Source organism: Lipophrys pholis, assembly GCF_963383615.2.
Source record: "Lipophrys pholis genome assembly, chromosome: 7".
In the NCBI taxonomy this organism is placed as follows: domain Eukaryota; kingdom Metazoa; phylum Chordata; class Actinopteri; order Blenniiformes; family Blenniidae; genus Lipophrys; species Lipophrys pholis.
The window spans coordinates 29,076,842-29,104,625 of record NC_137638.1 but is presented as its reverse complement, the minus strand read 5'-3'; the positions used below and the strand labels follow the sequence as shown (position 1 = coordinate 29,104,625).

At 44.1% G+C, this 27,784-nt stretch overlaps 2 protein-coding genes across 3 annotated transcripts; both read right to left on the bottom strand.

Annotated features, from left to right (window-relative positions):
- Positions 1–43: 43 nt before the first annotated feature.
- On the bottom strand, positions 44–21,512 carry mxd1 (MAX dimerization protein 1). The gene is made up of 6 exons (XM_080466797.1): positions 20,724–21,512; positions 20,047–20,146; positions 12,433–12,462; positions 6,138–6,252; positions 5,831–5,990; positions 44–4,488 (listed from the first exon to the last, which is right to left on the bottom strand). Exons 1-6 carry the CDS (start codon positions 20,788–20,790, stop codon positions 4,292–4,294), a joined length of 669 nt encoding a protein of 222 aa, XP_080322923.1. The 5' UTR covers positions 20,791–21,512; the 3' UTR covers positions 44–4,291.
- An 893-nt stretch (positions 21,513–22,405) lies between these two features.
- snrnp27 (small nuclear ribonucleoprotein 27 (U4/U6.U5)) lies at positions 22,406–27,378 on the bottom strand. Of its 2 annotated transcripts, XM_080466684.1 has the most exons (7): positions 27,333–27,375; positions 27,186–27,248; positions 26,259–26,391; positions 24,540–24,655; positions 24,368–24,447; positions 23,089–23,153; positions 22,406–22,717 (listed from the first exon to the last, which is right to left on the bottom strand). In XM_080466684.1, exons 2-7 carry the CDS (start codon positions 27,220–27,222, stop codon positions 22,663–22,665), a joined length of 486 nt encoding a protein of 161 aa, XP_080322810.1. In that variant the 5' UTR covers positions 27,223–27,248; positions 27,333–27,375; the 3' UTR covers positions 22,406–22,662. The 2 variants fall into 2 exon arrangements, with proteins under 2 accessions (XP_080322810.1, XP_080322809.1); XM_080466683.1 differs by having other exon boundaries at positions 27,186–27,378.
- Positions 27,379–27,784: the final 406 nt, after the last annotated feature.

The window sequence follows — 27,784 nt, the reverse complement described above, 5'->3', positions numbered from 1 at the left end:
CCTTAAACCCCACAAATAAAGACCATGACAAGAAGATAGGTAGGTAAACAAGGGTTTCAAATGTTTTATTCCTTTAATATCACTGGCAAATATAAACTGCTGCTCCACAATTCAAAGGGTTTTTGTTTTCCTGCCACACTTGAAGTGCTTTGTTCAGAAGACAAGTGTCCAAATTCTCAAATTTCTTAAAAAGTATAAGTGCACAAAACGTCCACCTTGTTATTACTCTGCAAATAGACGTTGGACTTTTCCGGGGGGGGGGGCGCAGGTGGCGACAACATACATGGATTCATGATGGTGGTGTCCAATGCAGGCGCGCGCGTGTGTGTGTATGTGTGTATGTGTGTGTGTGTATAAAATGCACGAAAGCACCACGTCTGAGATGGTCACAATGAAAAGGAATGACCTTTGATACTCCATAAACATTCAAACGTATCGTATATCTCTGTCAGGTCGTACATTTGTGTCTGTTTTTAAGGCATTAGCAGCCACTGTGTATGCAGGTTGAAGATGTGCACAACGAAAGAAAAGCACAGAAAAACATGAACATGACCCCGCCCCCCCCCCCCCCCCCCCCTCCCCGATGCTGAAATCTGTAGCTTAAACAACTGGTGTGACTGTAGCCTTGTTCTCTGAGGGCAGACGCCGAGAGCACCAGGGTCTTTGTGTACGAGGTGTGTGAGATGACGGGGGTTCGGGGACTGATGGAGCGCTACAGGAACCACCGGTCAGCATCACTCCGGTTCCCTCAATGAGACGCAGACAATCAACAGAAGCTATGATTGACTTTTCGATCTCAGCATTGATGAAAATGTTCATGTGGCCGTGGCGGTGGGGCTGGGCGGTGATAGTTTGCATGTTCTCACTGGTCGTACTTTGGGTTTTCAATGAATATTCTGGTCCAACTATCTGTTTCAGGCTAAAAAGATAAATGGCCACAGGATGAGTTTTGTCCTACATGAGCACCTTTGAGTTGGTTAGAGAACGTGTGAAGGCTTTACTGTTGGTCTGGTTCACGCACTCGGTGGTGCACGCATACTGGTTGGAATATTTAACAGTGAAAGCTCTGTTGGACTGCTGTGTATAGACAGATGATATTCTGCTTTGCTGTCTTTATGAAAGCGGCACATTTGTAGGGTTATTGTGGCGCTACTGTTGTGCTTTTGGCTCGCAAAACCATCAAAATAGGAACAAAGGAGTATAAGAAGCTAATTGGCTTTATATACGTTAGAAAAAAAAAAGGAATCAGTGGTTTAGGTCACCAGCGTCTCTGTGGTGTTTCATGGAGTACCGGAGAAAAATCCACCTTTTGTTAAAGCTTTCAGTGGAGGGAACTGGAGGAGTCATTCCTGCAGCACTCGCACACAGTGACGTTCCCCCGCCACACACACATCCGCCTCGCCTGCACCACGGCTGCCGACGCAGCATGTGGAGGAGGGTGTCACGCTCACACGTGTTCGTGTAACACACACACACACACACACACACACACACACACACACACACACACACACACACACACACACACACACACACACACACACACACACCTGAAGAGCACTCATTCACACACACTTTCACATACACACAAGTGTGATTGGTGGAAGACGGGAAACAGATCATGAAAACACACACATGAAAAAAAAGAGAGGAGGATAGTTCCACTAACTAGACGGTTTAACGTTCAGGTCAGCGTATGACGACTTCGTCAAGTGGACTTTTTTCTTTTTTTGCATTTTACTGTAAACAAACAGGAATCCAGAACAGCCTTACAGTTTAAATCAACCAATCACCTCTACCCCCCGAAATAAATCTCTCTGAAGACAGTGACGGATAACACACGCGCACGCGCGCACACACGCACGCACGCACGCACGCACACACACACACACACACACACAGATGGTGTGTTGGTGAACACACCTGCCCACTCACACCTACGTTTCAACATTCCCCCTGTAAGCTACACGGTTCCTCTCCGCTTTGAAAAGGTTTCAACTCCACACAAAAAAGCAGCAGCATTCCACACTCAAAGACTGAAACTATCTATTTTTCTGCTTTTCTTTTTCTTGTGTTTTTTTTTTTTTTTCTTTCTTTCTTTTTTGTGTTTTTGGTGTACCATCTTCATGCTCTATTTTTGCGGCTGGTGCATGCTGAAGCTCGGGAAGCTTCCTGCGGCTCCGTGCTGCTGCTCCGCGGGACCGAACGGAGGAAGACGTACATTCAGATCAAGGGGGGGGGGGGGGGGGGGGGGGACTAAATCTCCGTGGCCCAGCAGCCATGTTGTTTTGGATTTCACGGGCACGAGGAATCGTCGCCGAGCTCAAGATGACCATTGGCTCACTTTTTGTATTTTTTTTTAAATAAGTTATTCCAATTTTTTATTTTTTTTGGTTGCCCTAAGTATCCCTCCTCCTAAAAAGGGCGAGATGGCTTCGAGAAACAGCTAAAAAATTAGAATCAACCACAGAGAAAACATTTCATTTCCTATAAAGCACCGTGCCGAATTGAACAGACACAAAAGCCTCGAGGCACAAAGAGACATCTCTACAAAACCTATGGTCGACTCGGCTGTGCAAACAAACTACATAGAAGAAACTCTCAATAAACCTCACGAGAAGAACATAAGCTATGACTAATTAAATAGATTTTTTTTGATATATTCATCTATATATTCATATCTAATAAATACATTTGCTGATAGACATAGAGATCTTTCTGTAAACTATTTACATTAACAAGTGTACATTTTCGCAGAAACAATAAATAGCTATGAAGGCAAGGCAAAGGAGAGAAAAAAGAAAAAATCTGTGGTTTTAATGTTTTAGTGCTTTTCAGATGGGAACGCACAGGCAGAGTCAGGCTTCTCTCTCTGAGTGTTCCCACCGAAAAGTCAAAGCCTGTGTCAGGGTGACTTCGCGTTCGTCTCGAACTCATGAATTATTGGCAGGAACACCCACTCGTGAAAAACGATGCTCTCGGGCTCACCTGCCTGTCTTCTCTCTCTACGTCGTGGAATGTGTCCAGTCTCTCGACTGCTCTCGCTAGATCGGCTCTTCCCTTCCTGGTTTTCCGCGGCAGTGAAGGAAGTAGTGAGCAAAACTGTGTACCAGCACCTGCCAAGATAATGCCAGCATTGGGCCTGGCGGCTGGTGTCAAGAGGTTCCCAAACCTGCTAGCGGGCAGCTGCCGTCGCCGCTGTCGACATACACACACATGAGAAAAGGATGTTGTAAAAACGCCACCGTCATCAGAGAGAGAGGCAAGAAAACATCAAACCCACCCCCAGATCCCTCCCGGTTACCCCATCACAATCTCATGCTGCACGATTTTTTTTTGTGGCTTTTTGTTGGTGTTTTTGTCTTTTTTTTTTCTTCGTAGTTTTTTGAATGGCAGGTGTGAACAGAGACATTTGAGGGCAGTCGTGAGCCTGCCTGCCAAAGCCTGGGTACTAAGGGACGTATTGCTGTCGGCCCCGACAGTTCACCACCGCCGACGTACAGACCAGTTTAGTGTCTACAAAGTCTGCTGAATGACATGTTTTTCAAACACTAGTGTCATCTGGTAACGTTGCTGCTGTAGCTGCAGCGGGGGGGGGGATTTTTCTTGAAGAGACAGTATTTGAAAAAGATGACAGTTTTGATTACAAAAGCAATTTTAAGTGCAAAGTACCATGCACAGATGGTCGTACTCGTGAGCAGGGCGGACAAAGAAAAAAAGCCCTGCTTCATGTCAGTGTCACACTTTGGGAGGTCTCACTGGACATCGAGGAGCGACGGAGGGGTGTGTGTGTGTGTGTGTGTGTATGTGTGTGTGTTTGTGTGTGTGTATGTATGCATGTGTTTGTGTCTGCGTGTGACTAAGGGTGAAATCTCATAAGTGCTTCCCATGGCTCTTGAGGCATAGAAAAAGAGGCAGTGGGACATTGTGTGGTAACATTCTCTGGCTGAAAGTTGTGTGTCTGACGAATGGACGGGGGGGGGGTGTTTTTAAAATCCCACTCGTTTGATTGGCGCAGAGCAGAGCAGGTAACACCCTAAAGACTGACCGCTGATGATGGGCTGGATGTGGTCAGGTGTCTCAAGAGTCACCATGCGGGCAGGCGAGTCCGCAGAAGCCTGACTGGGGTGGGGGTGGGGGTGGGGGGGGGGGGGGGGGGGGGGGGGTGCTCCGACCTGGTCACTCCCTGTGGGGGGGGTCTGAGCGAAAACCAAGGAGTGGTGAGGCGATCGGGGGACGGGATTGGCTGGAGGGAAGGAGGAGTGGGTGTTGGGTCAGTGACCAGTGCTGTTTATAGGCTGCAGCCCAGCTGCTTCACCATCTCCTGAGTGTCCTGCAGGCGCTGCAGGCTGGCGCTGGAGTAGCCCTCGTCGCTACAGCTGCTGCGCAGGCTGCCCCGCTCATCCCCTGAGTCGCTCACGCTGCTGGTGCTCCACTCCAGGTCACCCAGCAGGTAGTCCGTCCCCTCCACGTCCACATCCAGGTCCTCTGTTGGAATAACAAAGGCCACAGTGTCAACACGGCCACTCGACGCGCCCGTTGCTCTATTTCTCTAAAGGTTGCTCAAAAGCTCAAATTACCACAACGGATGAAACAAGGCAGGGCACCGTTGCTTCATCTGTTCTCGCACCTGTGTGGTCAGCAGCAGGAATTTCTAAAAGCCGCATATGCATGTGCAAATAACACCAAATCTTTTTCCAATTCAGGGAATAGTTGGGAGGATTCAGAAATACATAGCGTTGTAATTTTGCTGTTTGGTTGAATAAATTACATAATGTTTTTACTATATTGGGCCAAAAATGAAACAACCTAATTTTACAACAAGGGGAAACGTTCTGAACATTTCCTGTGCTGCAACATTGCGGAACTGGATTCTTGTTTGACGTATTCCCACCAAAACCAAGTACCGTGCCGCTTTTAAATAAGTGATGTATTCACGATGAGCAGAAATGAGCAAGATTTATGGATCAGCCTCCCATAGTAATCCCAGTTTTTCATGTGGCCCTATCTGAAAAATTCATGGCCTCTTGCTGGTCTCCAGTCTCCTTAGAACTCTTCCTCGCACTGACTTCCTCCTTCGGTGGACGCTGGTTACCATGGCTGCTTGTTAAAACCAAAAACACCTGGCCCATGTCGCTGGTTCCTGATCACCACCCCACTTTTTCTAAACTATTCCCAGGAAGAAGAAAACAAACGCTTGAGAAAGACAAAAGCAAATATACGATTTGGCAAAACTGTTTTTTGTTTTTTTAAGTATTTCAAGAAATGCTATGAAAAAGAGTGTGGGGTTTCCACAGTGTGGCATCTCAGATGTCCACAGCTACAGACTATAATTCTGAGCAGGTTTTCCTCCTGATAGACCCCCATGTCGCAGTCTGGGAGGATGAAGGCTGCAGAAGCTGGTGTGGGTGGTAATCCACTGCGCTCCGTCATTGTGGCACCACACTAAATCCATCCACTGCTTTAGCTGCTTGTTTCAAGGAATTTTAAATAAAAACACTGAGTTGCTGCTGCTGATCCGGAGATCCAGGAATAACCGTTTGTGGGAGGGTGGATGGGCTTCATGCTGCAGTAGGTGGAGCAGGTGTGTTGAGATGCTAAGAGCAGAATTTCCCACTAAAGCTAAAAGCCGGCTGCTGGTGATGAAACACTGAGCTCAGATCAGATCGAACGCCGATATATGATCATTTTACAAGATTTGATATCAGAGTGATCAATTGCTTCAGAAGACCAACAATTTGTAGGTATTCTAAAAATAAACGTGTGTTATTTGGCTGATTTTTACTGAAAAGAGTGAAGAGGTCACCGCGCTGCCGGCGGGGCGGCTCACCCTGGTCAGACTCGGACTTCTCAGAGGACCGACTGGAGCCGGTGCTGTCCATGCGGGTCCTCTCCACCCCCAGCTGCTCCAGACGCCTCCTCAGGTGCCTCTGCTCCCGTTGTAGCTGCTCCAGGGTGTGCTGAGCTCTCCTGTCGCTCTCCTCCAACCTCTGCGACGACAGAGGGGAACACACACGTCAGGAGCCGCTAATGTGTTCGGGCGTTCATGTCTGCGTGAGATTATCCGAGACTTGTCCATTGGCAACGGTCAACAGATTGTCGTCTTCACACTGAACAGTGTTTGCACACACACACACCTTGATATGATCTTTGGCCTTCATCAGCAGGCTGAGGGTGGTGTGCCTGTTGGCGTCTGGTCCCAGAGGAACGAGGGATTTCAAGCGCTCTAAACACAGCCGGAGATGTGCCCGTCTGCAAGGAGAAAACGAGAAACAAAGGATGGAGGAAACTGTCAGACATCATTTGATTTGATCAGTGACGGTCAGTTCAGTACAGGAAGCTCCTGCTGCTGCCGTGATCGCATCATGTCTGACTTGAAAATACCAGAAAAAAATCTTTATTACAGTAAATTATTCAGGCTCACCTCACTTTCGCTGTGGCTTTTATCTCGCAGTTTGATAACATTTCATTCAGATCTTTTCAAAAAGCTGAAACGCTTCAAACAAAAGGCCCGTAGGCCAAAGCGGGCCGGTAAGAGGCTCCAATCTGGATCGTAAACTCCACGGAAAGAAGTACAACGTACACAAGTTAGCTTCTGCACTGAGAAGAATGAAGCACACGGGGGGGACTTGAAATCCCTGGAAAAATCTTCCCTTCGTGTCATTAGTTTCTACAGAGAGGCAGACTTGATCAAATAAAACATGTCTGTAAGATACAAAAGCGAGATAAAGGCAGAGGCAAAGCATGAATGTGAGCACACATTCCCCGCCATCTTCTGATGTCTGGCAGCTTTCAACACTTACATGCAGACATCAAGTGACCAGAGGTATATAATTAGATTTCATTGCTGCTGCTGGCTGTAGTAAACACAAGTCCAAAGTTGCAGTCCTGGTCGGTTTACACTGCCTGTTAAAGATTTCTCGAGGTTGGGAACACATAGGAGCAATTTGGGAGGAAATCACAAGAACATGCACTAAATACATCAAATTAAAACGCGACAGTTTGAGCCTGCACTGGTTCACCGGAGTCTTTGTGGAAAGTTTTAACATTTGTCGTAACTTACAGAAGCTGAGATGCTCATTCACAGATATTATGATTATGGGATATACATTTGATTCAAAGTACAATTTGGAATGTTCTTTATCACCATCACTGCTGTGGTTTTCTGTTTTTTGAAGGACAAAATATATCAACTCATGTGTATCAATGAGATATTTGGTAAATCAATTTCTAGCTGACGTGGGAGAACTGATCCATTGTCAAACGTCTTGCAGCATCTCACCTGACCCATTTAACCAGAAACTTATGTTGGGATTTTTCTTTTTTCCGCAAACGACCACAAGCCGTCAACACTCAACGCAACATGTTCCTGTTTCTGTCATAAAGCAGAATTAGTAGCGCCCTGCTCACGTCACGGTTCCGGCAAAACAAGAACTAATGCTCACATTACTCCACCACTCCACCAGCTGCTTGGAAGGAACTTTCATTTATCTTTAACTAGTAGCTGTGATCATGTTGTCAAACTCAAATAAAGATGAAGAAGAGGCTATACAAGTTGGAAAAACACAACTTAAGACAACAAAGACTTGAAGAAAATCCTTTGAGGACAAACATGATATAAAAATAGTGGAGTTTCCCATTTGATCTTCTGCCATCTGATCAGAAATCCAGATGGCAGAAGGTGAAAATATGTACTGTAGCATCCAACAGTACAGGGACACAGATGTTGCAACACCATGGAGCCTCAGGTCTTAATGCAAGGTGGGAATTATAACACATAAATATCAAGACAACCCCAAAAAATATTGGATATTTCAATTTCCTCCCTGTGCTTCCAGGCGTATGGTTTCAGCAGTGTGCTTTTGGATGGAAACGGACTTCATCCTCTATATAGGGGGTGGTGAGTGAGCAGTTTAAAAAAAGGAAGGCTCCATATGAAGCAACCAGAAATACTTCAGGAAGTAACCAACGTAACACGACTGCATGATGTGGCTACATGGGGCATTTTATGAAGCAACCGTGTGCAAACCCTCATGATCAACCACAGAGATCATCTGTGACATATGTTCACATAAGAAGTGATTATTAAAGTCACCTGTCCTGCACGCACGCACGCACGCACGCACGCACGCACGCACGCACGCACGCACGCACACCCCTCCACTCTCTCAGCTGGCAGCCATTGCAGTTGCTGAGGTCTGGTGGGTGTTTGTGACCACTTGACCCTGCTTGTTACACAACATACACCTCCAGCTCCGTCGGAGTGTGTACGTGTCGCCGTGCTTGTGTTCCAGTGGGCGTGTGCGTGAACGTCAGACCGCTTCCTCGCAGAGAGTGTAAAGAGGGTTTTTGTTGTTGTTGTGTGTTCCTCAATGTGTGGTGGAGGACCGGCTGTTCATTTACTGTCTGCTGCAGGTGAACCCCACGGCGTCCCGGCGTCACAGCCGGGAAAATGTTTATTCAAAATGCGGCACATCGAGAGGCGCGATGGTTTGTCAGTGGACGCGCACAAATGTGTGTTCACCCTTTGCCCTTAAAACAAACTGTAAGTCAAGCCCCCCCTCCTCACGCAGATACAAAGCGGCATTTAGCAGCTGAAGCCGAGTGCCTGCTTCTCAGCTTACTGAGTCCAAAGGCCACGCACACTGACGTTACATAACATGGAAATGTCCTCGGCTGTGTTGTTCTGACATAATGAGGGATCAGCGGGGCTAGCTAATGTTTGTTAAACATTGGCGATGAGCAGCAGACTTAAACAGTGTGGGTCACATGGTGTTTGACAGCGAGTGAGACAGACATGGAGGCGCGGCCATGTTTCAGGTTATTCTGGTTCAGTGTGTCAATAGGTAAGTGTGGATGTGGAGTCGCAGGGTTGTGCAATCGGCCCGAGGCCCGAACCTACATTTCTACAGCCTAATTTCACACTTGCATGGGTTTGTTTTTAAATGGACAAAAAAGATCTGGGCGTAGGTATCAGGTATCTACTATTGTCATATCTAGGAAAACGGAGGACAGGAACTGCTGGGACGATGTTCCCAAAACACAGTGACATGTCATAAAAATGTTTCCCTCGACCTATTGAGGTGAAAAGGCCTACAGTTTTTATTCAAATATGAAAAATTAAAATCAGATCATCAAGATAATGAACTTGTTTTGACAATGACTTGATAATTACAGTATTTTGCCTAAATATTCAACTTTTGCAAAACTGAAATTTCAACAAACATTGATACCATCACTGCATTTGTCTTTTAACAGCCTGATCAGCAGAACAGGAGGAATCAAAGCAAACTGATTGTTCCATTTAGTCTAAAGAAAGCATACATTTGTCAGCTGAATGAAACAGGGATCAAGACATTCCGCCAGCACAGATCAGCTCCTCCCAGGAGCCGAAGGACACAGAGTCACCTGACAGTCTGACGCCTCGTTCATCTCATCAGTGTGAGGAAGACCCGGTGAAACACAGAGTCTCTGTTCACACACTTCTGTTTCCACGCTTCCTTCTTGAACTTTATAACATAACCAACTAAAAAAACACCGACACTGGTCGCACACTTTGACAAGCTGGCCTGGTATCATGTTTGGTTCACTAAGGCCCTGTTAACACAAGGTTACAAAGGAAAATATCATTTTTGTTTCAGAAAGGTTTTGCGTTTACACTGCAACGTTTCGAAAACGACATTTGTTTCCACTTCAATGGCAGAAACACTGTAAACGATGTAGTTAGCGTGCCAGGCCTCAAGTTGGTGCCGTTGTTCATTTTTGTAATGCAACCCCAACAATAAGCTATAAACATTAACTATGGGAGAACATGGACATTCTAGTGGATGAAGTTGGATTGTTATTACAGTGACTGTCAAAATAAAACCACCAAGTCCCAGGAGAATATGGGCTGGGAGTCATGACACTCCGGAGGAAACTTTGTTCTTATTGTTCATCTACTGAGCATGTGCAGAAAAAATACTGACCAGGGCCATGGTGTCCATGCACAGTAAGTTGATTTCAGTGACTCCGAGCACCAGTATGTAAACGGACACCCTAAACATAATGAAAGTTTTGCATTTGAAAACGTTGTTGTGAAAACAGGGCTGATGATACCAGGAGGGAAGCACCTGAGGACAGCTGCCACCTCCAAGCCTCAAACAGCTGAGGACAGCCACACCTATATCGGCTCATCCGAGGCTCCGATGATGTCTTACATAAGACGACAGGCATTCACACACACCAATAAAAACTGTATTTATTAAATCATATACAACATCACATGATCTGCTGTGGCAACCCCATAAGGACATAAAGTTGAAGAAGCTCAGCTTACAAACTATAAGTTTTGTGTTTTTGCTCCACAGGAAAAACTACGAGTATAAAGGAGCTCATCTTGTCTGCCTGCGTCGGGTCACCGGCATAGAAGAAATCCGTTTCCACAGGAAGTGCACTGTAGTACCACACTGTAGTACCACACTGCAGTAATCCTTCTGTCAATGCAGTTTGGTGAATCATCGGTATTCGTAGCTGAACTTTCAGACAGCAGATAACCACCGTGGAGAAGTTCCAGTGCAGCCGTGAGCCTGCCTCTCACTGTAAAGCAGCTGGCCGTGTCATTTCAGACACTCGGCTCATAAACTGGAGTCGGACTCTGAAAGGTGGAGGATCAGTTTCACTTTTGTCTGTCCAAACTGCTTTCTTCTGCTGACGTGGCTTGACCCGCAAAGACGCTGATGCAAATTCACCTGAGATAGCTGCTTGAATCTGTATGGGGGATTAGTTCAGGAGAACTTCCAAATCTGGAAAGGCAAATTCACAAAGTGCCCCAGGGATGAGTCCTTATGTTGGTCAAGGTGGAAGTTACAGGACCAAGGGTTCCATCTCAAATCACCAACATAGATCCCAACATAGATCTGCTCATTCCACAAATGAATGAATTAAAGGTTTATTTCTGGTCATAACTCAACTCATATAAAACACAAACACCAGTGAATATTGTTCACTTTAAATGACCAAGAAAATGAATCGGCCATATTGCGTTTTATTCATGCTAATCAGCTAAATACATAAACAACTGTTTTTAGACACTTTTGCATCTGTTGAGTCTAGTTTTGATTTTATTTTTCTGTGCGATGCATGGCGGTGGTCCGGTGCTTGGGTCCGTTAAATTGAACACTGCTTTTCCAAATGCATTGTGAATAATCCATACAGGGTATTTTAGGGCTCACTTGTATGGCTGTGCATTTACAAAAGAATTAATAGTTTGACACAAGTCCTTGGATTAGGAAGACAGGGGTGTCAAACACATTTTAGCTGAGGGGCAAAATACAGCCATAATAACCTTTACATTTAAACTTTAAAGCTTTTCTTTGTTTTGGCGCAGAGCATTTGTGATGAAAATATCTGTATTTTCATAAAAACCAAACAACCAAACAAATACTACCAAAGATAACTACAATCTCAACATAAAGTCAATTCTAATGAAACTTTCTGGTGCAAAATACAGTGAGATGTCCAAACAACTTTATATCGCTGTTATATTACACATGTTTTTACAAACATTGCTTGGAGGCTAATGCGAGTTTACATTGTGGCATCGAGGTAGCGATCTTTCATGGCAGCATCACTGACGTCTCAGCTGGGTCTCAGAGTCGTGTCTGCTACTGTTTAGAAATGTGTTAGAAAGAAAGAGAGAAAAGAAATCGATGTTTTCTTTGAAGAGTGACCATTTGCTCAGTGGCTTGGCAGCTGGACTGGAGCCAGTTTTGGCCCATGGGCCTTATGTTTGACACCCCAGGATTAAGAGATCCAGTTTGGAGAAACTGGTGGGATCTACTCTTATTACTTCCCAAGTCATTAAGTGAAATAAAGCTTCGCCGGATTAGCACAGCTGGCTAGAAACCAATGGAAGGCTGAAATAGAGAAAATAAACTATAGTGATAAATCTTTACGATGCATGATATAGTGCAGAGGTATTAAAGCCCGGGGTCAAAGACCTTTACAGGTCTTTTATCAGGCATCTAAACAAGAAGCCCCAGAGGGCAAAAAGGCAGTTATTATTTGGGTTTCAGGTCTCATTCCTGCGGAGCTCTTAAGGTTCCTTTGACTTTGACATCTTCTATTTTTCAATTTTATATGATGTGTTTTACTTACAACAATCTGTCATCTCAACTTTCAATCATTCTTCCTCCATTTCTTCTTCTGTTGTATTCTTAATATTTTGTGTACTACAAGACTGTATTTATTTTTCCAGTTTTAATTTAGAAGAGAATCCTCTCACATATTTAATTAATGCCATATGAGTAAGTGTTTTCCATTGACAACCCATAATTTACCGACACTTCCACAGTGGTTGTGGCGGAGGCTGGCTCAGGGCGCCGCACACTGACAGACTTAAAAAAAATCCAGAAGAACCGGCACAAACACACAGATATTTTATTAACGTACCTGTTCTTTTCCATTTCATTGTGCGTAGACCTGCGAAGATAAAACAAAAAGCACAAATGAAAAGCAGATCACCATGACAAATTAAACAAGTTTCCCCTCCCCGGTGTTGCCGTCACTGCAGTCCACGGCCTCGCTGCAGGGGAGTGAGCGCGAGAGAAAAGGCTGTGTGGGAGTCGATGAGCAATCGGAGCGGCTGACAAAATGAGATTCTAGGAAAAAAGCAAAGAAAAGGGCCGGGGATTGTGATGCCCGGAGCCTGTTCCACAGTGCAGGATTTGTTTAAGGACCACACTCGCAACCGGACGCGTGGTGAAGGGGCCCGGAGGTAAACATAGTAACAGTAACCAGAAACAGTAGGCAGGAGGAGACGGGGTTCGTCCCTTCATATCGCCTGATTAGCCATTGTGCACTGAGCAGAGTGGGGGTGGGGAAAAACACTGGGAAGGTAAAACAAGAGACGGAGGTGAGCGAGTGGCCTGCGTGACTCCTGCACTGCAGTGTTAAAGAAGTGCGAACACACACACACACCCACACACCCACACACCCACACCCACACACACACACACACACACACACACACACACACACACACACACACAGACAGACAGACAGACAGACAGACAGACAGACAGACAGACAGACAGACAGACAGACAGACAGACAGACAGACAGACAGACAGACAGACAGACGCAAAAAAAAGAGGTCAAATGTGAGCGACCAGGTGTGAAAAGGGTTAAGCAGGACATCGGGCCAAAGGGCAAAAAAGAAGATCCCACTCTGCATTTCTGAACTTTCCTCCCCCTCCACTGGGCTCCGAACCCGCCACCCGGAGTCCCAGAATAGACCCTGCATGTCAGGTCTGCCCGGCCCGACTTCATGAGTCGCCGCGTGTCACCAGTCGGTGAGTGTGTGTGTGTGTGTGTGTGTGTGTGTGTGTGTGCGTGCGTGCGTGCGTGCGTGCGTGCGTGCGTGCGTGCGTGCGTGCGTGCGTGTGAAACCACGAGGTATCATCGTGTTTCAGCTTGTCGCTCTGGGTTCTCTCCATCTCGCAGCCAGTCTGCTTTCCTGTGTAGGACAGGCAGCCGCCGGTGACATAACAGCTCCGGCAGGGAAGTGATCCCAATTATTCAGGCTACATTTCAGGCTCTGCAACAAGTCCCACCTCCTGTTCTGCCCCCATAATTCTCTGTCGCTCCACCGGACCAATGTAACAACAAACTAATGAAAAGTAATACAGAGTCAAGACCAGTTTCTTGTGGAATCGCGCATGGTCTGCATGACTAAAGTTATACTGGAAGGCAGATGGCGCGACACGTTCGCACTAAATTCACCAGGGCTGGTTATCGCACAAGACAACTTCAGTTTGCAACGGCTCAACAACCTACTATAACGTCCTGTAATGTTCAATAAGCCCTCTCTGGCTAATCCTCGGGGCCACACACTGTTGCAGTGGCTCTTTCACCTCACAGACAGAAACTCCAGTTCCAGTCGGGCTGACTGGAATTTGCATGTTCTCCCTAAGCGTGTGTGTTTTCTCTGGGTACTGCAGTTTCCTACTAAAGCCCAAATGAAGGTTAATTTGAGATCACAAATTTACCCTGTAGGTGTGAATATGAGTGTATGTTTGTCTTGTGATGGACCTGCAACCTGCCTTCACTTATCGTCAGCTGGGATTAGCGCCATCCCCCAAAAACACGAGATTAAGTAGTATATGACATGTATGGATTTATAATTCTCTGTAGACAAGGAAGTAAGCGTCTCATTATGCAGCTTGAGTTTTCTCGTAAGAAACAGCAATTCAACATTTCAAGTCCAACAGCTCTGATGAATTAATCAGGCAGCGACCAGAAGTTACCCGTCAGAATACTGTCGGTCACTTCTGCCTTAAGTCGGGTTATAGGTTTACATACGTCAACGAAGGTCAGTATGACGTTTAGTAGTTGTCGTTCATCTAAAATATTGCTATTTGCCTCAAAATGTAGCAACTATTCAATTTAGCTCTAATTCCCATTGGTGGTAAGTTAGGCCGATATATTTAGGATGCCCTGTCAGGTGTGGTAGGATATTTGAACAAAAGCTAAACAATGAAACTGCTACAGAGAGAAAAGCAGTGATGTGCAGTCGAGCACAGAGGTTTGATTGATACAGCAAAGTTTGAAGAGGATCTATTTAGAAGTACAATTGAAACTATCTTGAAACCTCCTGTTAAACTGCAGAAAACAAGAGTTAAAGTCCAGTCATCCTTCAGCTTTATCCATCTTAGAGCCGCGTGGCGGAGGCGGAGTCAAACACAGGTCAGACTCAGACAGACACATTCACACCTACGAGCAATTTGGATTCAACAATTAACCTGAAATGCATGTTTTGGAGTTTTGGAGGAAACCGGAAAGCAAATCCAGCGCGGGTGTCAAACATAAGGCCCGTGGGCTAAAACTGGCTCCCAAGAAGCTCCAATCTGGGAAAACCACCAAGCAAATTGTAAACATTTCAAAGAAATCATTGATTCTTTGAATAAGATTTCTTAAGAGTAGAAGAAACAACACAACGCTGAGACCTGAGCTGAGATATCGGTGATGGTGACATAAAAGATTTTAAGGTAGTTCACTGGATTTTGCACCAGAAGGTTTCATCAAAATTAGCTTTATGTTGAGATTGGAGTCATTTTTGGAAGCCATTGTTCAGTGTTGCAAATACATAGACAATTTCCTCACATATCCTCTGCACCACAACAGAGAAAAACGTAAAAGCTTCAATTTAAAGGTTATTGTGGCACTATTTTACCGGTCAGGCCCACTCAAGATGAAATCGGTCTAACTAACCACAGGTATAAAGCAGGCAAACTCCCAAACAGAGACTTGAACTGGGGATTTTCCCACAGTGAGGCAAGAGTGCTAACCGCTACACCTTAACAATGAGTTCTAGTCTGGATGAAAGGCTAATCACTCAACAGTAATCCCGGGTTAAACTGGTTACAGTGCTCCAAATCTCTTGAAGTTGATCACTGACTCAGATCACCGTGAAAAAAAGTGAACTGGATACAGCAGCTGTGAATGACGGCTCCTCTGACGGCTGAAAAGGGCAGTTAAGTAGAGGGACACACCATTCAGCAGGGACAATGTCAGGGGAGATGAATAACTACCCTCTATCCACTCCAGCAACATAACTACATCCAGAGCAGTTTCATCAATGGACAATGGACGATCTGGAGGTCCTTGATGGGGAAGATTTCAAACTAGATTAGCAAGTCTAAACAAAATGATTCACCAGTGCACCTCTCCTGGATCCTCCAGCCTCACCCAAACAAGCCTCACTGGCCTGAAGAACAACACAGGGCGATGAACGCCGAGGCACGCCATTTGCCAGCATGGCAGGGATGACAAGATCAAGTGTGAGTTCCATAGTGCACTGTAGTCACACAGCAAGTGTGTGTGTGTGTGTGTGTGTGTGTGTGTGTGTGTGTGTGTGTGTGTGTGTGTGTGTGTGTGTGTGTGTGTGAGGTGGGGGAGGACTCGCTCGCCATCTCTGTATTGGAGGAGCTGGTGTTCTCCACTGACTGCCAAGAGTGAGAGCAGAGCAGGAGAGACAGAAGGGTGGAGGAGGTGAGGAGAAAGAAGAGAGGGAACGGAGAGAAAAAAGGCGAGAGAGGGAGCGAGGAGGAGGGAGTCACTACTACTGACACACATACACAGCAGAAAGGCAGTGAATCCCTTCCCCCACTACTCACACATCCCTGCTTCAGGGAAACAACAGAAAGTGGAGGGGCTTGTACATACTGTGCTGAACGGCTTCACAAACATACATGATTGCCTGCCTGCCCTCCGTTTCTCCAAGTTTGAACAAAAACGTCACAAAAACTTGATCAATTTGACAATGAGCTTCTCTCAGACTGAAATCCACTGAATAAGAAACCCCAGTAGTAACAAGTGAGTAATCATAGGAAATACTGCCAAAGCGGGAGTCACTGCAGCTCAGCAGGACCAGCTCGTTATACAACAGTAAAAACACTCAAATCACTGAGAACCTGCTACTGCCACGCCACACCAGTGGAAAAACGCCCTGCAATGGACGCAGGCAAGATCTGAAGTGGGAGCGTGTTCCCGCTGCACTGTGCACCCTCCGTCTTCACCGACACGGCGAGGAGATCGCACAACACATCCGTCACCGTCTCCACTGCCTTTATGTGATTAATTCAAGACCATTTTAACAAACCGCAGGAGTGCGCATGCTCATAAATGGTAAATGGACTTCACATGATCCTTCACCCTTTCACTCCCACACCAATGGTTACTGCTCAAATACACACAAACTGACTAAATATTTTCACGATTACCAAACACACTGAGGAGGTGGAGGCGAATTGTCAGACTACATCAGCAGTCCATTGTGGCTGAAACTATTAGCAGATCAAAACTAAAAGAATCGATTTAACTGGATAATGAAACCGTCATTGAAGAAATACCTGGACATTGTACGGCCAGTCAGCCGTCTATAACTGGTCAACAAGAAATCAGACTCACATGATAATCTGTGTACATTATATATGCAATATACCTCTTTTGCTTTTATTTCCAAAGTGTATTTCAGTGGTTTTCTTGCTTGTGGCCATTCCTCTACGCAGCCTCCCTGTGTTGAAGGATTACAATTTCAATCATAATGTTATTTAGTTCTCTGCTCTGCAATGCAGTGAGTCATTTAAATAAAAACTGGGCCAAATGCAACGTTTTCAGATGATTTCAAATGATTCAGTTGCGTTTTGGAAGTTGTAATGACATCATTTTCAGCGTTTATGTAATTTCCGTTAAAACAGACATGGTAGTTCTCTATGTGCAATGCTTCTTTCTGAGAATAGGCTTTGTTTTAGTTTTTTACCTTTTTGTCATATTTTGTCAAGATTAATCAATCAATCATCGGACATAACTGGGAATAGACTATGATTGACTACTAATTGACCATACTATTATAAGAAACACAACAAAATAACACAGATCTTAATTAGCATGATATTTGTTTTTCCTATATTGGATATTTTGTTTAATTATCAGAAAACAAAGAAAAGTTACCAAATATATTCACTTGCCCACTAATAACTTATTAAGATATTTATTCATATGTATTATTTATGGAGAATATGCAAATTATTATCAATTATTATCAAGTAGCAACTCTTCTGTTGTGAGGATTTGCCTTTTTTTTAAATATATATATAATTTCTCCTTTTGGATTGTTGCATCAGAAGAAAATTAGGTTGGAAGTCACCACCTTGAGTGTGACACCGTCTGAGAAATGATGGAGAAGATAATCAATACCAGAAAGTGCAAACAGTTTTTACCTCCAGCGCCAAAGAGGCTGCATTAGTTCCCGCAACTTTATTAACGTTAGATATGCAGACAATGTACAGTAGCTGGATATACATGAGTTTATCACACGGACACAACCTATTTATGTACAGTTTACATACTTGGCAGCATGTGCTCTTTGCATTAGACACTAATCACGTTGTTTAGCACGTCAGCAGCCAGTTCATGTCAGGATATCCTTTAAATTAGCCACTTAGTACAGAACATCACTAGAACATATCTGAAGAGTGTGCAGCTGTTCTGATAAGCCGTAATATCACAGGACAAGGAGTTCCTTCTATATTAGCGTTATAAGGAAAAGCTGGAGTTTTCCCTTGTCTTGGGAAATTCATACATTCACAAGATAACAGATGGTGGAAACTAAGAGAGATGATTTAAAACCAGATAAGTAAACCAAGGACAGTGTACTTACGTCTGTGTGTGTCGTGGCCTTTAGAACTTTAGATCTGCAGCTAATAAAGCTGGATATACATTAGGTCATCTAAGGTAAGAGGCCTATACATCCTGTACGCTCCACCTCTGGTATGCTGTGTGCTGGTATTCACATGCACGATTGGCAGGAGGTGGAGCATTGCCAACGTGGACTTGAGTGGCCTTTATTGGTGCAATGCCTGATGGATGTTCAGCTCACAAACTAGTCCGTAATTCTACATTTCTATTGCCTATTAGTTCCTGGGTGTGAACGCCTGGCAGAACTCGAAGGCTAAACTGATATTACTTTTTCACTACACAAATTTAAAAAAAGTACCAGAACAGTATTTGGTCTACTGGCTCCTGTTTATCTGGCAGGTTTCTTTTCATCAGACTTCATCACAATCCATATCAGGAGGCCAGGTATTCTGCATCAGCCAAGCACATAAGTCCATATCTGCACTAAAGATTGGTTTTTCGGAATTCTGGACTTTTCATCTGCTTCAGTGCAAACAGGTGGATGCCTCGTGAAGTCTTTCACTCTGAAGCATGACTATACATTATGCTCTCTGCATCTGCACAGAGCTACCTCCTGTGTACATTTTGTACAGTTCCCACCTCACTGCACAAATCTGGAAAGCACACTCTGCAGATCTCCCTGCAAACTGCAATCTAATCAGAGCGCACGTTGAGCTGTGAGATGCAACACAAATCTGTCCTCGTGTGACTGATTTATGAAATTCAGCGTTGCACGCTCCGAATGCAGCGGCATTCAGTGAGGTGACTGGCGCTGCCACGACGTGCCCCCTTCGCTGAAATGTCTTCTGCAGTCACCTTGACTGACCCAGTTTGCCTTACCGAGTGATCATTCACTTCAAGCCAGACTGATGTTTGCTGTTGTCAGTCATAACGCCTTGAAGAGCACACACACACACACACACACACACACACACACACACACACACACACACACACACACACACACACACACACACACACACACACACACACACACACACACACACACACACACACACACACACACAGACAGACAGACAGACAGACAGACAGACAGACAGACAGACAGACAGACAGACAGACAGACAGACAGACAGACAGTGTGGCAAAAGCTTTTAGCCATTATCTTAGTTATGCATATATAACAAATAAGGAGCAAATGCCAGTCAGCTGCTTCACATCACATCATGTTCATGACTTATATGAGCACTGTGCAGTCTGTAACGCAGACAGTTAGCCGCTGCGTGCCAAATGCCTAAAATGGACTACGTGTACAGCATGTCAGCATGGTTGACAGAGTACCTGTCAGAATGGTATACTGCCCTGAAACGGGGTGGAGTGCCACTGAAGCACAATCTTTTGCACATTAACATACCGACCAGGTTCACTTAATATGAGATCATTTTGGTTTCAAGGAGAAATTTTGTGAGTTCATTGAAATACAAATGTTCCTGGCTAGTTCTGACGAAAAGATCGTCAAATAGTAAAAGAGAAGTTAAAGACTTATGAATATTAATGTAAAGTAAATATGCAAGTATCAGCCTGTACTGCTCGGATTAAATCCACTTCCTCCTCCTCAAATTTAAAGGTGGAAGGGGAACTTTGTGCATTTTGCCTTCTGTATCAATATTTTTTTTTCAAATCAAGTTGTTATCGTTATTAATGTGACCTGAAACACCCGAACATCTGAGAACAATGGATTAGCACTGCACAGGTGCACTGTAGGGGAAATGTGGAGATGCAATGGGCTTTAAGCAAAAAGAAAAAAAAGAAAAACAAAAGATGAAGATGTGTAGATTTGGACCACGAGGTGCACAAAACCATTACCTGCTACTTGTGTTTTTCTTGCTTTTGCTTTTCCTTTTCAAGCTCTCCCTCTCTCGACTTATGCTGAAGGGTGGCATGGAGGCATAGCCGTGTTCAGCTTCTGCAAGCAAATAAACAACACAGTGGTCACATGTCCAGGTATCTGGCGAAAGTGAAAAGAAGCCAAGCTGGGAATATAGGACAGACGATGTAAATGTGTGGCATCTGAGCCTGATTATATGGACAATTCATTGGCTGTGTGTTTTGTGCGGATTTGCAATGAATGGATTTCATGCAGCATCTTCATACAGTGTTTTCTCCCCTCAGCCTGGACAATGATGTCATCTTGAACTGGAATAAACCCCAATAGCAAACCACAACAGAAGGAAAGGAGGGGCCTGCACGAAAACAATGTCTCCCTGCACATCTGACACATATGCATGCATCTTTTGATGATGAGGAATGGAAATGCACGTTTTTACTTGGCACTGCGTGCCAAAATGCGCATTATATTATTTTACAATGACCAGCATGTTGGACATTTTTGCAAAATCCGATGTATTTAATGCATTCACCGATCACTCCATGCATTAAAAAAAAAGATTATAGCTTTAATATGACATGAATTACTTTAATGAAAGGTGTTAATGCGATTATTTTCGGAAACATAGAGACATAAAAACATAAATACACTTTACCTCGTTCTCTGCGATCAAGGTACTCAGCTGCTTCGATCAACATCTGCACCATTCCGATCGCCGCCATTTTCAACAATAACACAGATATTAAAACAATCCGAGGAGGATTCCGGGACCGTGCAGGAGCCTGGTTCAGGTAACGCCACCGGGCTGTCCTCTAAAACACCCCGCAGGCTGCTTTCTCTCTGCTTAGCGTCTCGAAACCAGCGTTCCACAAAGTTAAAAGTAAGTGAATTCAGCACCAATCAGCTTCAAAAAGAAATGAAAAGATCGATCACTTTGATAATAATAGTTTAAGTGAGGGTTTGTAAGCTCGGCTCGTGAAGGTGAATGTTTCTCCAAAAGACACTTTAACCCTCTTTAAACGATCTTCGACAGAAAAAGAAGGCGACAAAAAAAACCCGGATTGCTTGGCATATAAAAATAATTCGAGTTCTCCTGTATTTGGCAAAAAATATATAATCTAACTTGGTTTAAAGCTGATGACAAACTCGTATATTGACGGTGGAGAGAAAAAACGCTAGCTTATTTACTTACCACACACACTTGTGTGAAATGAATAAAAAAAAGAGAACTGAGCTAGCTGTCTTTAAAGTTCAACCGACGATTGCCTTCCAAACCTTCTCGGTTTGGGGGTTTAATGTGGCTGGCTGGTTTTGTGCTGGTTTGTCGCTGATAAACGCGTGATAAAACGTCTCGCTGGAAACTGCAGATAGAGACTGTTTGTCAAACTGCTTCCAAAATAGTGGCTTGTTGATCTGGACGGCAGCTAAACTACTGTACTTCACCACAAAGCCCTCCGCATGCGGCCACGTGATTGGCTACTGGATACAACAACTCGAGCTCCTATTGGCTACTGAAGCAGTCAATCATTTAACGGCGTAGGCTCTTGCTGCCACTGGAGACCTGTTTCGGCCATTTTGGTTCTAATTTACATTGGCTACAGCGTTCTCTGCAGAGCCACAATGGACGCGGTGTCCTCGCTACACACCACGACGTGATTCGGTTTTTTTTTCCCGACAAACTCGCTCGCCATTGGTCTCAGTGCAACGTGACAACGCCCGCTTCTGACAGCCCCCACGCCCCTCTTGCCATGCTGCTTCGCGGTGTATGGCGCCGATTGGCCGCTGCGGTGTTGTTTGCCTTCTCTATTCTGCACAGATTGGTCAGATTCACATGCTCTCTTACAATTGGTCACATGCGCCTAATACAGGAGGCCGCGCATGTGCAGTCTTCCCAGACGGCTCAGAGAAAACACGAGTAGAAATAAAACACAGGATTCTAAACGAGACAACGTGATTAAACTTCAGTTTTAAATAAATAAAAATCACAATTTAGACAAAGATAAGTCGTCGTGTTGATCGGTTGTTACCGAATCCTGCAAAAGAAACCGCTCTGCAGGCTCCCCTGGTATCCAGCACCAAATTAGATTACCTCAGATGACACCGAAACCACCCCCAAAAAAAGAAAAAAAGGAAACAGCCCATGCAGACTCACGTTTCCCATCCCTGAAAAATCCCCAAACTCAGGAGGCATGAATGCACTAACAATGACACTAATATCACATTCATCACTTTTCCAATTAAGATAAATACATTGTTGATAGACAGCAGACATAGTTCCTGCTTCACATCATGCAGTCTGAAGAGTTATATAAAGATTTCACATAGTGATGCTGCACACACGGTCTAAAAATGCCTTTATTTCAAATAAATCACAATCCACAGACACAACATGAAGCCTGACCTACCATTTAATAAGCCGTGACTTACTTAAGGGTACTAGTATTTACATGTAGGCGTTTGCTTAAAAAGAAAAAAGAAAAAAAAAAAGGTATATACAGTGTTGATAATTGGAGAAGACACCATCACCCACACATGAGGGGAGGACCGAGCTAAACTTTGAGTTGGGGGGGGGGGCACACCGGTTGTCGACACTTTCAGGCGATGAAGTCGAGTGGTCTGTTGAAGCCGCCTTTTCTGTTCATATACTGCCTAAAATAAATAAATAAATAAATATATAAGAAAACATTACATCACTGTTTCCCTCGCAACACTTGCAGATTACATCATCGAGCACCAATGGGAGTGCTGGGATCGCTGCATAGAAACACCTGCAGAGGTGATTGGCTACTTTAACGGTGCTTGATGCTGGTAGTGCTCAAAAGTTGACGTGGTAACAGCACCATGAACCACGACGGGGAATCACGACAGGAACAGACAAAATAATCGCTATGTGGCAAGGTAAGGTGGGGTGGGGGTCTCAGGGAACATTCGTGAGGACTGTCTGTGGCTGTGTTGTGACGCAGAACATCCAATGAACTGTGTGCACTTAATAACACTTGTGTGCATGTTTGTTGGCATACCTGTACTTTCTCTTCATGGTCACATTGACGGCAAACGCATTGACAGATCCATCAGTTTTCCTCCCCTGTTTAAACACAAAGTCACTTCTGGTCAAGTGTCACATCGACAGAGCTTCAAATAAACTTAAAAAAAAAAAAAAGTAGGTATCTGCTTGATTGGAATAGATGATTTAAACCACAAACGAACAGGCAAAGTGTCACCCGTGTCTATAGATCATGTATGGACATGTCTCAGAGCAACTGAAGATGCTTTGACCCTTTTCTAAGTGGCTTCATGAGTTCCTGCTGTTCTGTTGACTGATTACAGTTTGGCTCCATATGGAGCACAGAAACATCATGCCTCACAGTGCGCAGTATACTCTCAGAAATGCAACTAAACATGTTGAATAAGGTATGTAGAATATAGAACCTGACGCATACTAGTGAGGCCAAGTTTGAAAGTAACCCTTAAGTTTGATTAAAGAAACATTTGGTATAGGACAGTACAAGTGGATAAGTTTTAGGCGACTGAGAATATTCTACAAATTGTGACATACCATGAGTGAGATGTCTGACAAGCTGCAAATTTATTCTCCAGCTGAGCAAAATTACCCAAAACGCATAGCTGATTGGTACCAGAGACTATTTTCAGTGTAAAGAAGAACAAGGAGTCCTGGGAGTGACGGCATGTCCTCTACAGAGCCCTGGAGACTGCCTTGGACTACATGTGTGGGTATGGTCCAGCCAATTCCTGATGTTTTCAGGGCAGGCCCACCAAAACTCTTTTCTCACAGATAATTCACTTTTGTCGACTAGTGCATCACTTTTATATGTCCTCTTTAACCATCTCAGGGTTGTGGGAGGTCGGCGCCGATGCCCGCTGGCTAAAGGCAGAGTAGACAGGTCCTCCAGGTAACTGTTTGCATTGTCAACAGTTTTTTTCTCAGTTAAGTTTAGCACGGTACTGTATGTTACAGTTTGTACGTCAACCTAAAGGAACACAAAGAAATGTGTCATGGTGTTCTATCAACACAAGAGCTGCGTCTCGGAGAATTTCCCTGCATGTCTGCAGACAGTGAAACCCGCCGAGCTGCTGACAATCATTACCACACAGGGATAGATCTGATCACACTCTTCTGCCAGATCACAATGTCTGAAACGCCACTGACTTCTCACTGAGATCAAAGCAATCACATAGTTAGTGTGTTTTTATTTAAACTCGAGGATCTGATGAACTCCAGGAAACACTAAAGTGCACCTCCTTGTGGCTGCACCAGACAGGACCTCATCGCTCTCTCACCTTGGTCGTATCAAAAGTACTAAATCCCATCAGTTTCATCATCTCAATCTCCTCCTCGGTTTTGCCCTGCATGTCCTCCTCTGTTGACAGACAAACCATTTAGTAAACAGAAATAAAAATGACTGTCAGATTGCCATGCATATTAAATAATAACACGTCACCGATCACATACCGGAGATCTGAATGGGCTTAGCTGACTTGTCTTTAGAGTCTTTGCGGTCATCGTCACGTCGGTCCTTCTGTCTCAGAGGAGAGAGGGAGGAGGAGCGATGACGCCGGGCGGGAGACCTGCAGAAGGATGAAAAAGATGGCTGAAGGATGTGTGATCAACACTGAAGGGTTTCATGTCTGAAATAAAGCTGTTTATGGGTTGTTTGAACCATTGTGATGTACATTAATCAGCCATAACACTGTATGAATAAGAGTTAATTTTGTAGAGCGTCGTAATAATATAATCTGCATTGAGTACAAACACTGCAGGAGGCGAGGTCTTTGTGATGACTTGGGAATTGTTCCCAATCACACTGCTCCTTCTTTTGGCCCTTGTGTTTTTTTTATTTTCTAAATCAATTCCCAATTCAAGGACCGGTTTGGTGGCTTCACTTGGGTCAAATTTCTCAGATTTTTATGCTTCTGACCTCGTCGCTGTAACCACCAGGTAACAATCTGTCATCAACACAATCTAGGACAGTCGGGCTCCGTCTGATAAGTCCAATATGTTCTCCACACAAAGCATGAGTGCACAGTGCATGTCAACACAATTGATCACATCTGAAACAGACACTTGTGTAATGTCTTTCGCACAGGTTGATAAAACTTTGTTATATTTGTGCAGCTCGAATTATGACCAGACACATGTTGGCAGGTGGAATATTAACATTTTTATCCTCAAAGATGATATGTTAAAACAAGAAAAATGGGAATAACTAAAGATTCAAATTTGATTTTCAAGTTGGACAAGCACCACATTTGCTACATGTCTGGGTAGAGAATCTCCTAAACTGCAGGGTTTGTGTGGCGTTCCCGGTATCAAAGTGGGCCATCGATGAAAATCTGCAGACCTCAGACGACCCTGTCTGAGGTCTGCAGATTTTCATCCCCGTCACGTCGGTCACGATGGGTCCTTCTTGCCCCAACCCATCAGCGAGGGTTGCATTTGTAATAATGAGGTTAATAATAATGGTCACGCCTGACAGAACTGCAGAAACATGAATTTTTAGAGCGCCCACCTACTCGGCACGGTGAAGAATTAATATTCCAACACAAAACATAAATGGGGGAAACTCTGCCTCAAAACAACTCAATAGAGAATCTAAACTAAAAGAAGAGCAGTGAGGAAGCTCTGCCTGAAACGCTTCTGCTGTAATAAAGTGAAACTGAGTGATCACAGTGACGTCTGTTTATATTGTCCGATGAATTAATATCGTATAACCTCATGAAGTCTCACATTCACAAGCCTGGGATTTTCTGGCTTTGGCTGCAGCAGCAGTGTTGCTTTTAGCCTGGTCGATCTGTTTTAATTCTTCATATTTTCAGAGAAACAGAGAGAGATCCCGGGTATGTTTATAACAAGTCATTTTAACCTGAGCTGCTGCAGCTAAAACATCTGAATTGGTTAATGCTGGATCGGACTGAAAGGTGTCAGTTTACAGTGTGCTGTGAATAAGGAGCAAAAAGGTGATGGTTATATTGCTATGGCTGATTAGTGTCCATGCTTGATTAAAAAAAGGACAAAGAGTCAAAAGAGGAAACAAAGTCACTCTCTAAACATTGTATTTGCTTAGAATTGTCCTCATGTCTGAAACTAATGACTTTTGTTTAACCCATTTAAAGGAGCCATCCCTGCAGACCATCCTCACACACCTGCACAGATACAAATGGACACACTCACCTTGAACGCCTCCGGTGAGGAGACCGGGAGCGACTCCTCCGCCTCTCTCGGTCCCTGTCTCGAGAACGAGAGCGATCCCTCTCCCTCCTCCTGCGCTCACGCTCCCGAGAAGCTGAGCGGGAGCGTCGTCTTTCTAGGAGTGGGATAGAAGTTAAATCCTCACATTAGGTACACAACAGAACCACAATGAAGGTTATAAAGATATCTGCACATTGTACGAGTGTTTTCCTATGATTCAAGCAATTTGCTTCCACAAGACTCATTTTGTATCATAACAGCCAATTTTACTTTTGGTCACCTGACAAACAACCACTACCAAAATAAAAAAACTCAGGTTTTTGCACAAACTTTCTTTTAAACAATGGCACAATTTTACTTTTGTCTCTCTCATGAAATAAGGGTACAGCAAGCAGCTAATTTCAACAAAGATACCTTCACACACTTTTCAAAACCAGGTTGGACAGAAAATCCCTGTTTTATCACCGACACTTTGCCCACTATTGTTCTGTTCATGTTTGAGCCAGGTTCCAGAAAGGAATGACTTTACCACATAACTTTTAACGTATTTGACCAGAGTGTATTTCACTGATTAACGTATTTGGCTACGAACAGCCACCATGTCATCAATTAGATATCTAATTTCAGTCTAAAGATAATACAATTCAATAGTCTTTTTCTTTTATTAAAATGTACAATGGCCTTCGCTCTGATGTTTGCAGAGCTTTCTACTTGTCACCTAGCCGAAATTTCTATAACATTTTCTTACATTAAAGCGCAATTTTAGAGTCATAACAGTCACAAAACAATTACAATTAGACAAGCAAGTGAAAATAAAGTCTCGTTAGGAAGAAAAAAACGTTATCAGAGTAAATTAAGAACCTATTAGCATAGTGCTAATGCTAAACTGTTATCAGCGTCAACTCTCACCTCGTCTCGGAGGAGTTCGACTTCGGCTTCTTCCCATGTCCTGACCAGATTAAATCCCTGCACCTAAGAGAATAATAATAACAATATATGATAAGTTTGAAGAGAAACGTCGGTGAACTGATGTAATTGTCGTGTCGTGCAGCTAACGTTGGATTCTTTGTATCCGGCTTTCGGTGCTTTGACTTCCGGTAATATTTGTCTAGCGCAGCGCCCCCTTGAGAGCCGGAGGAGAACTGCATCCCTTATGTATCATCTCAATGAAAGTTGGGGGGAGGTTATGTTTTTGTTTGCGTATATTTATTGGTTTATGTGTATGTATGTATGTATATATGTATGTATGTAACCAACTTTTCGCAAAAACTATTAACCTCAATTACATGAAATCTTCAGAGATGATTTGTCATCATCCAAGGACTAATCGATTAGATTTTGGGACGTTAACAGCGAACCATCATCCATCATCCATCACATTTTATGTGTAAGTACATGAGAAATAGTCAGTAAAACTTTCCTGTATGTACCCATAACATTTGTCCATTTTAGGGTTTTATATTGAAGCATATGGAAGCTATTGTCATGTCGTTGGCAAAATATATAAA

Coding starts and splice junctions, on each gene's coding strand:
- mxd1 (XM_080466797.1), bottom strand. CDS start 20,790: ATGGCGGCGATCGGAATGGTGCAGATGTTGATCGAAGCAGCTGAGTAC. Junction 12,463..20,046: donor AAGAAAAACACAAGTAGCAG/GTAATGGTTTTG, acceptor TTATCTTCGCAG/GTCTACGCACAATGAAATGG. Junction 5,991..6,137: donor AGGCCAAAGATCATATCAAG/GTGTGTGTGTGT, acceptor CTGTCGTCGCAG/AGGTTGGAGGAGAGCGACAG.
- snrnp27 (XM_080466683.1), bottom strand. CDS start 27,222: ATGGGAAGAAGCCGAAGTCGAACTCCTCCGAGACGAG. Junction 24,448..24,539: donor TAAGCCCATTCAGATCTCCG/GTATGTGATCGG, acceptor GTCTGTCAACAG/AGGAGGACATGCAGGGCAAA. Junction 22,718..23,088: donor ACCATGAAGAGAAAGTACAG/GTATGCCAACAA, acceptor TATTTATTTTAG/GCAGTATATGAACAGAAAAG.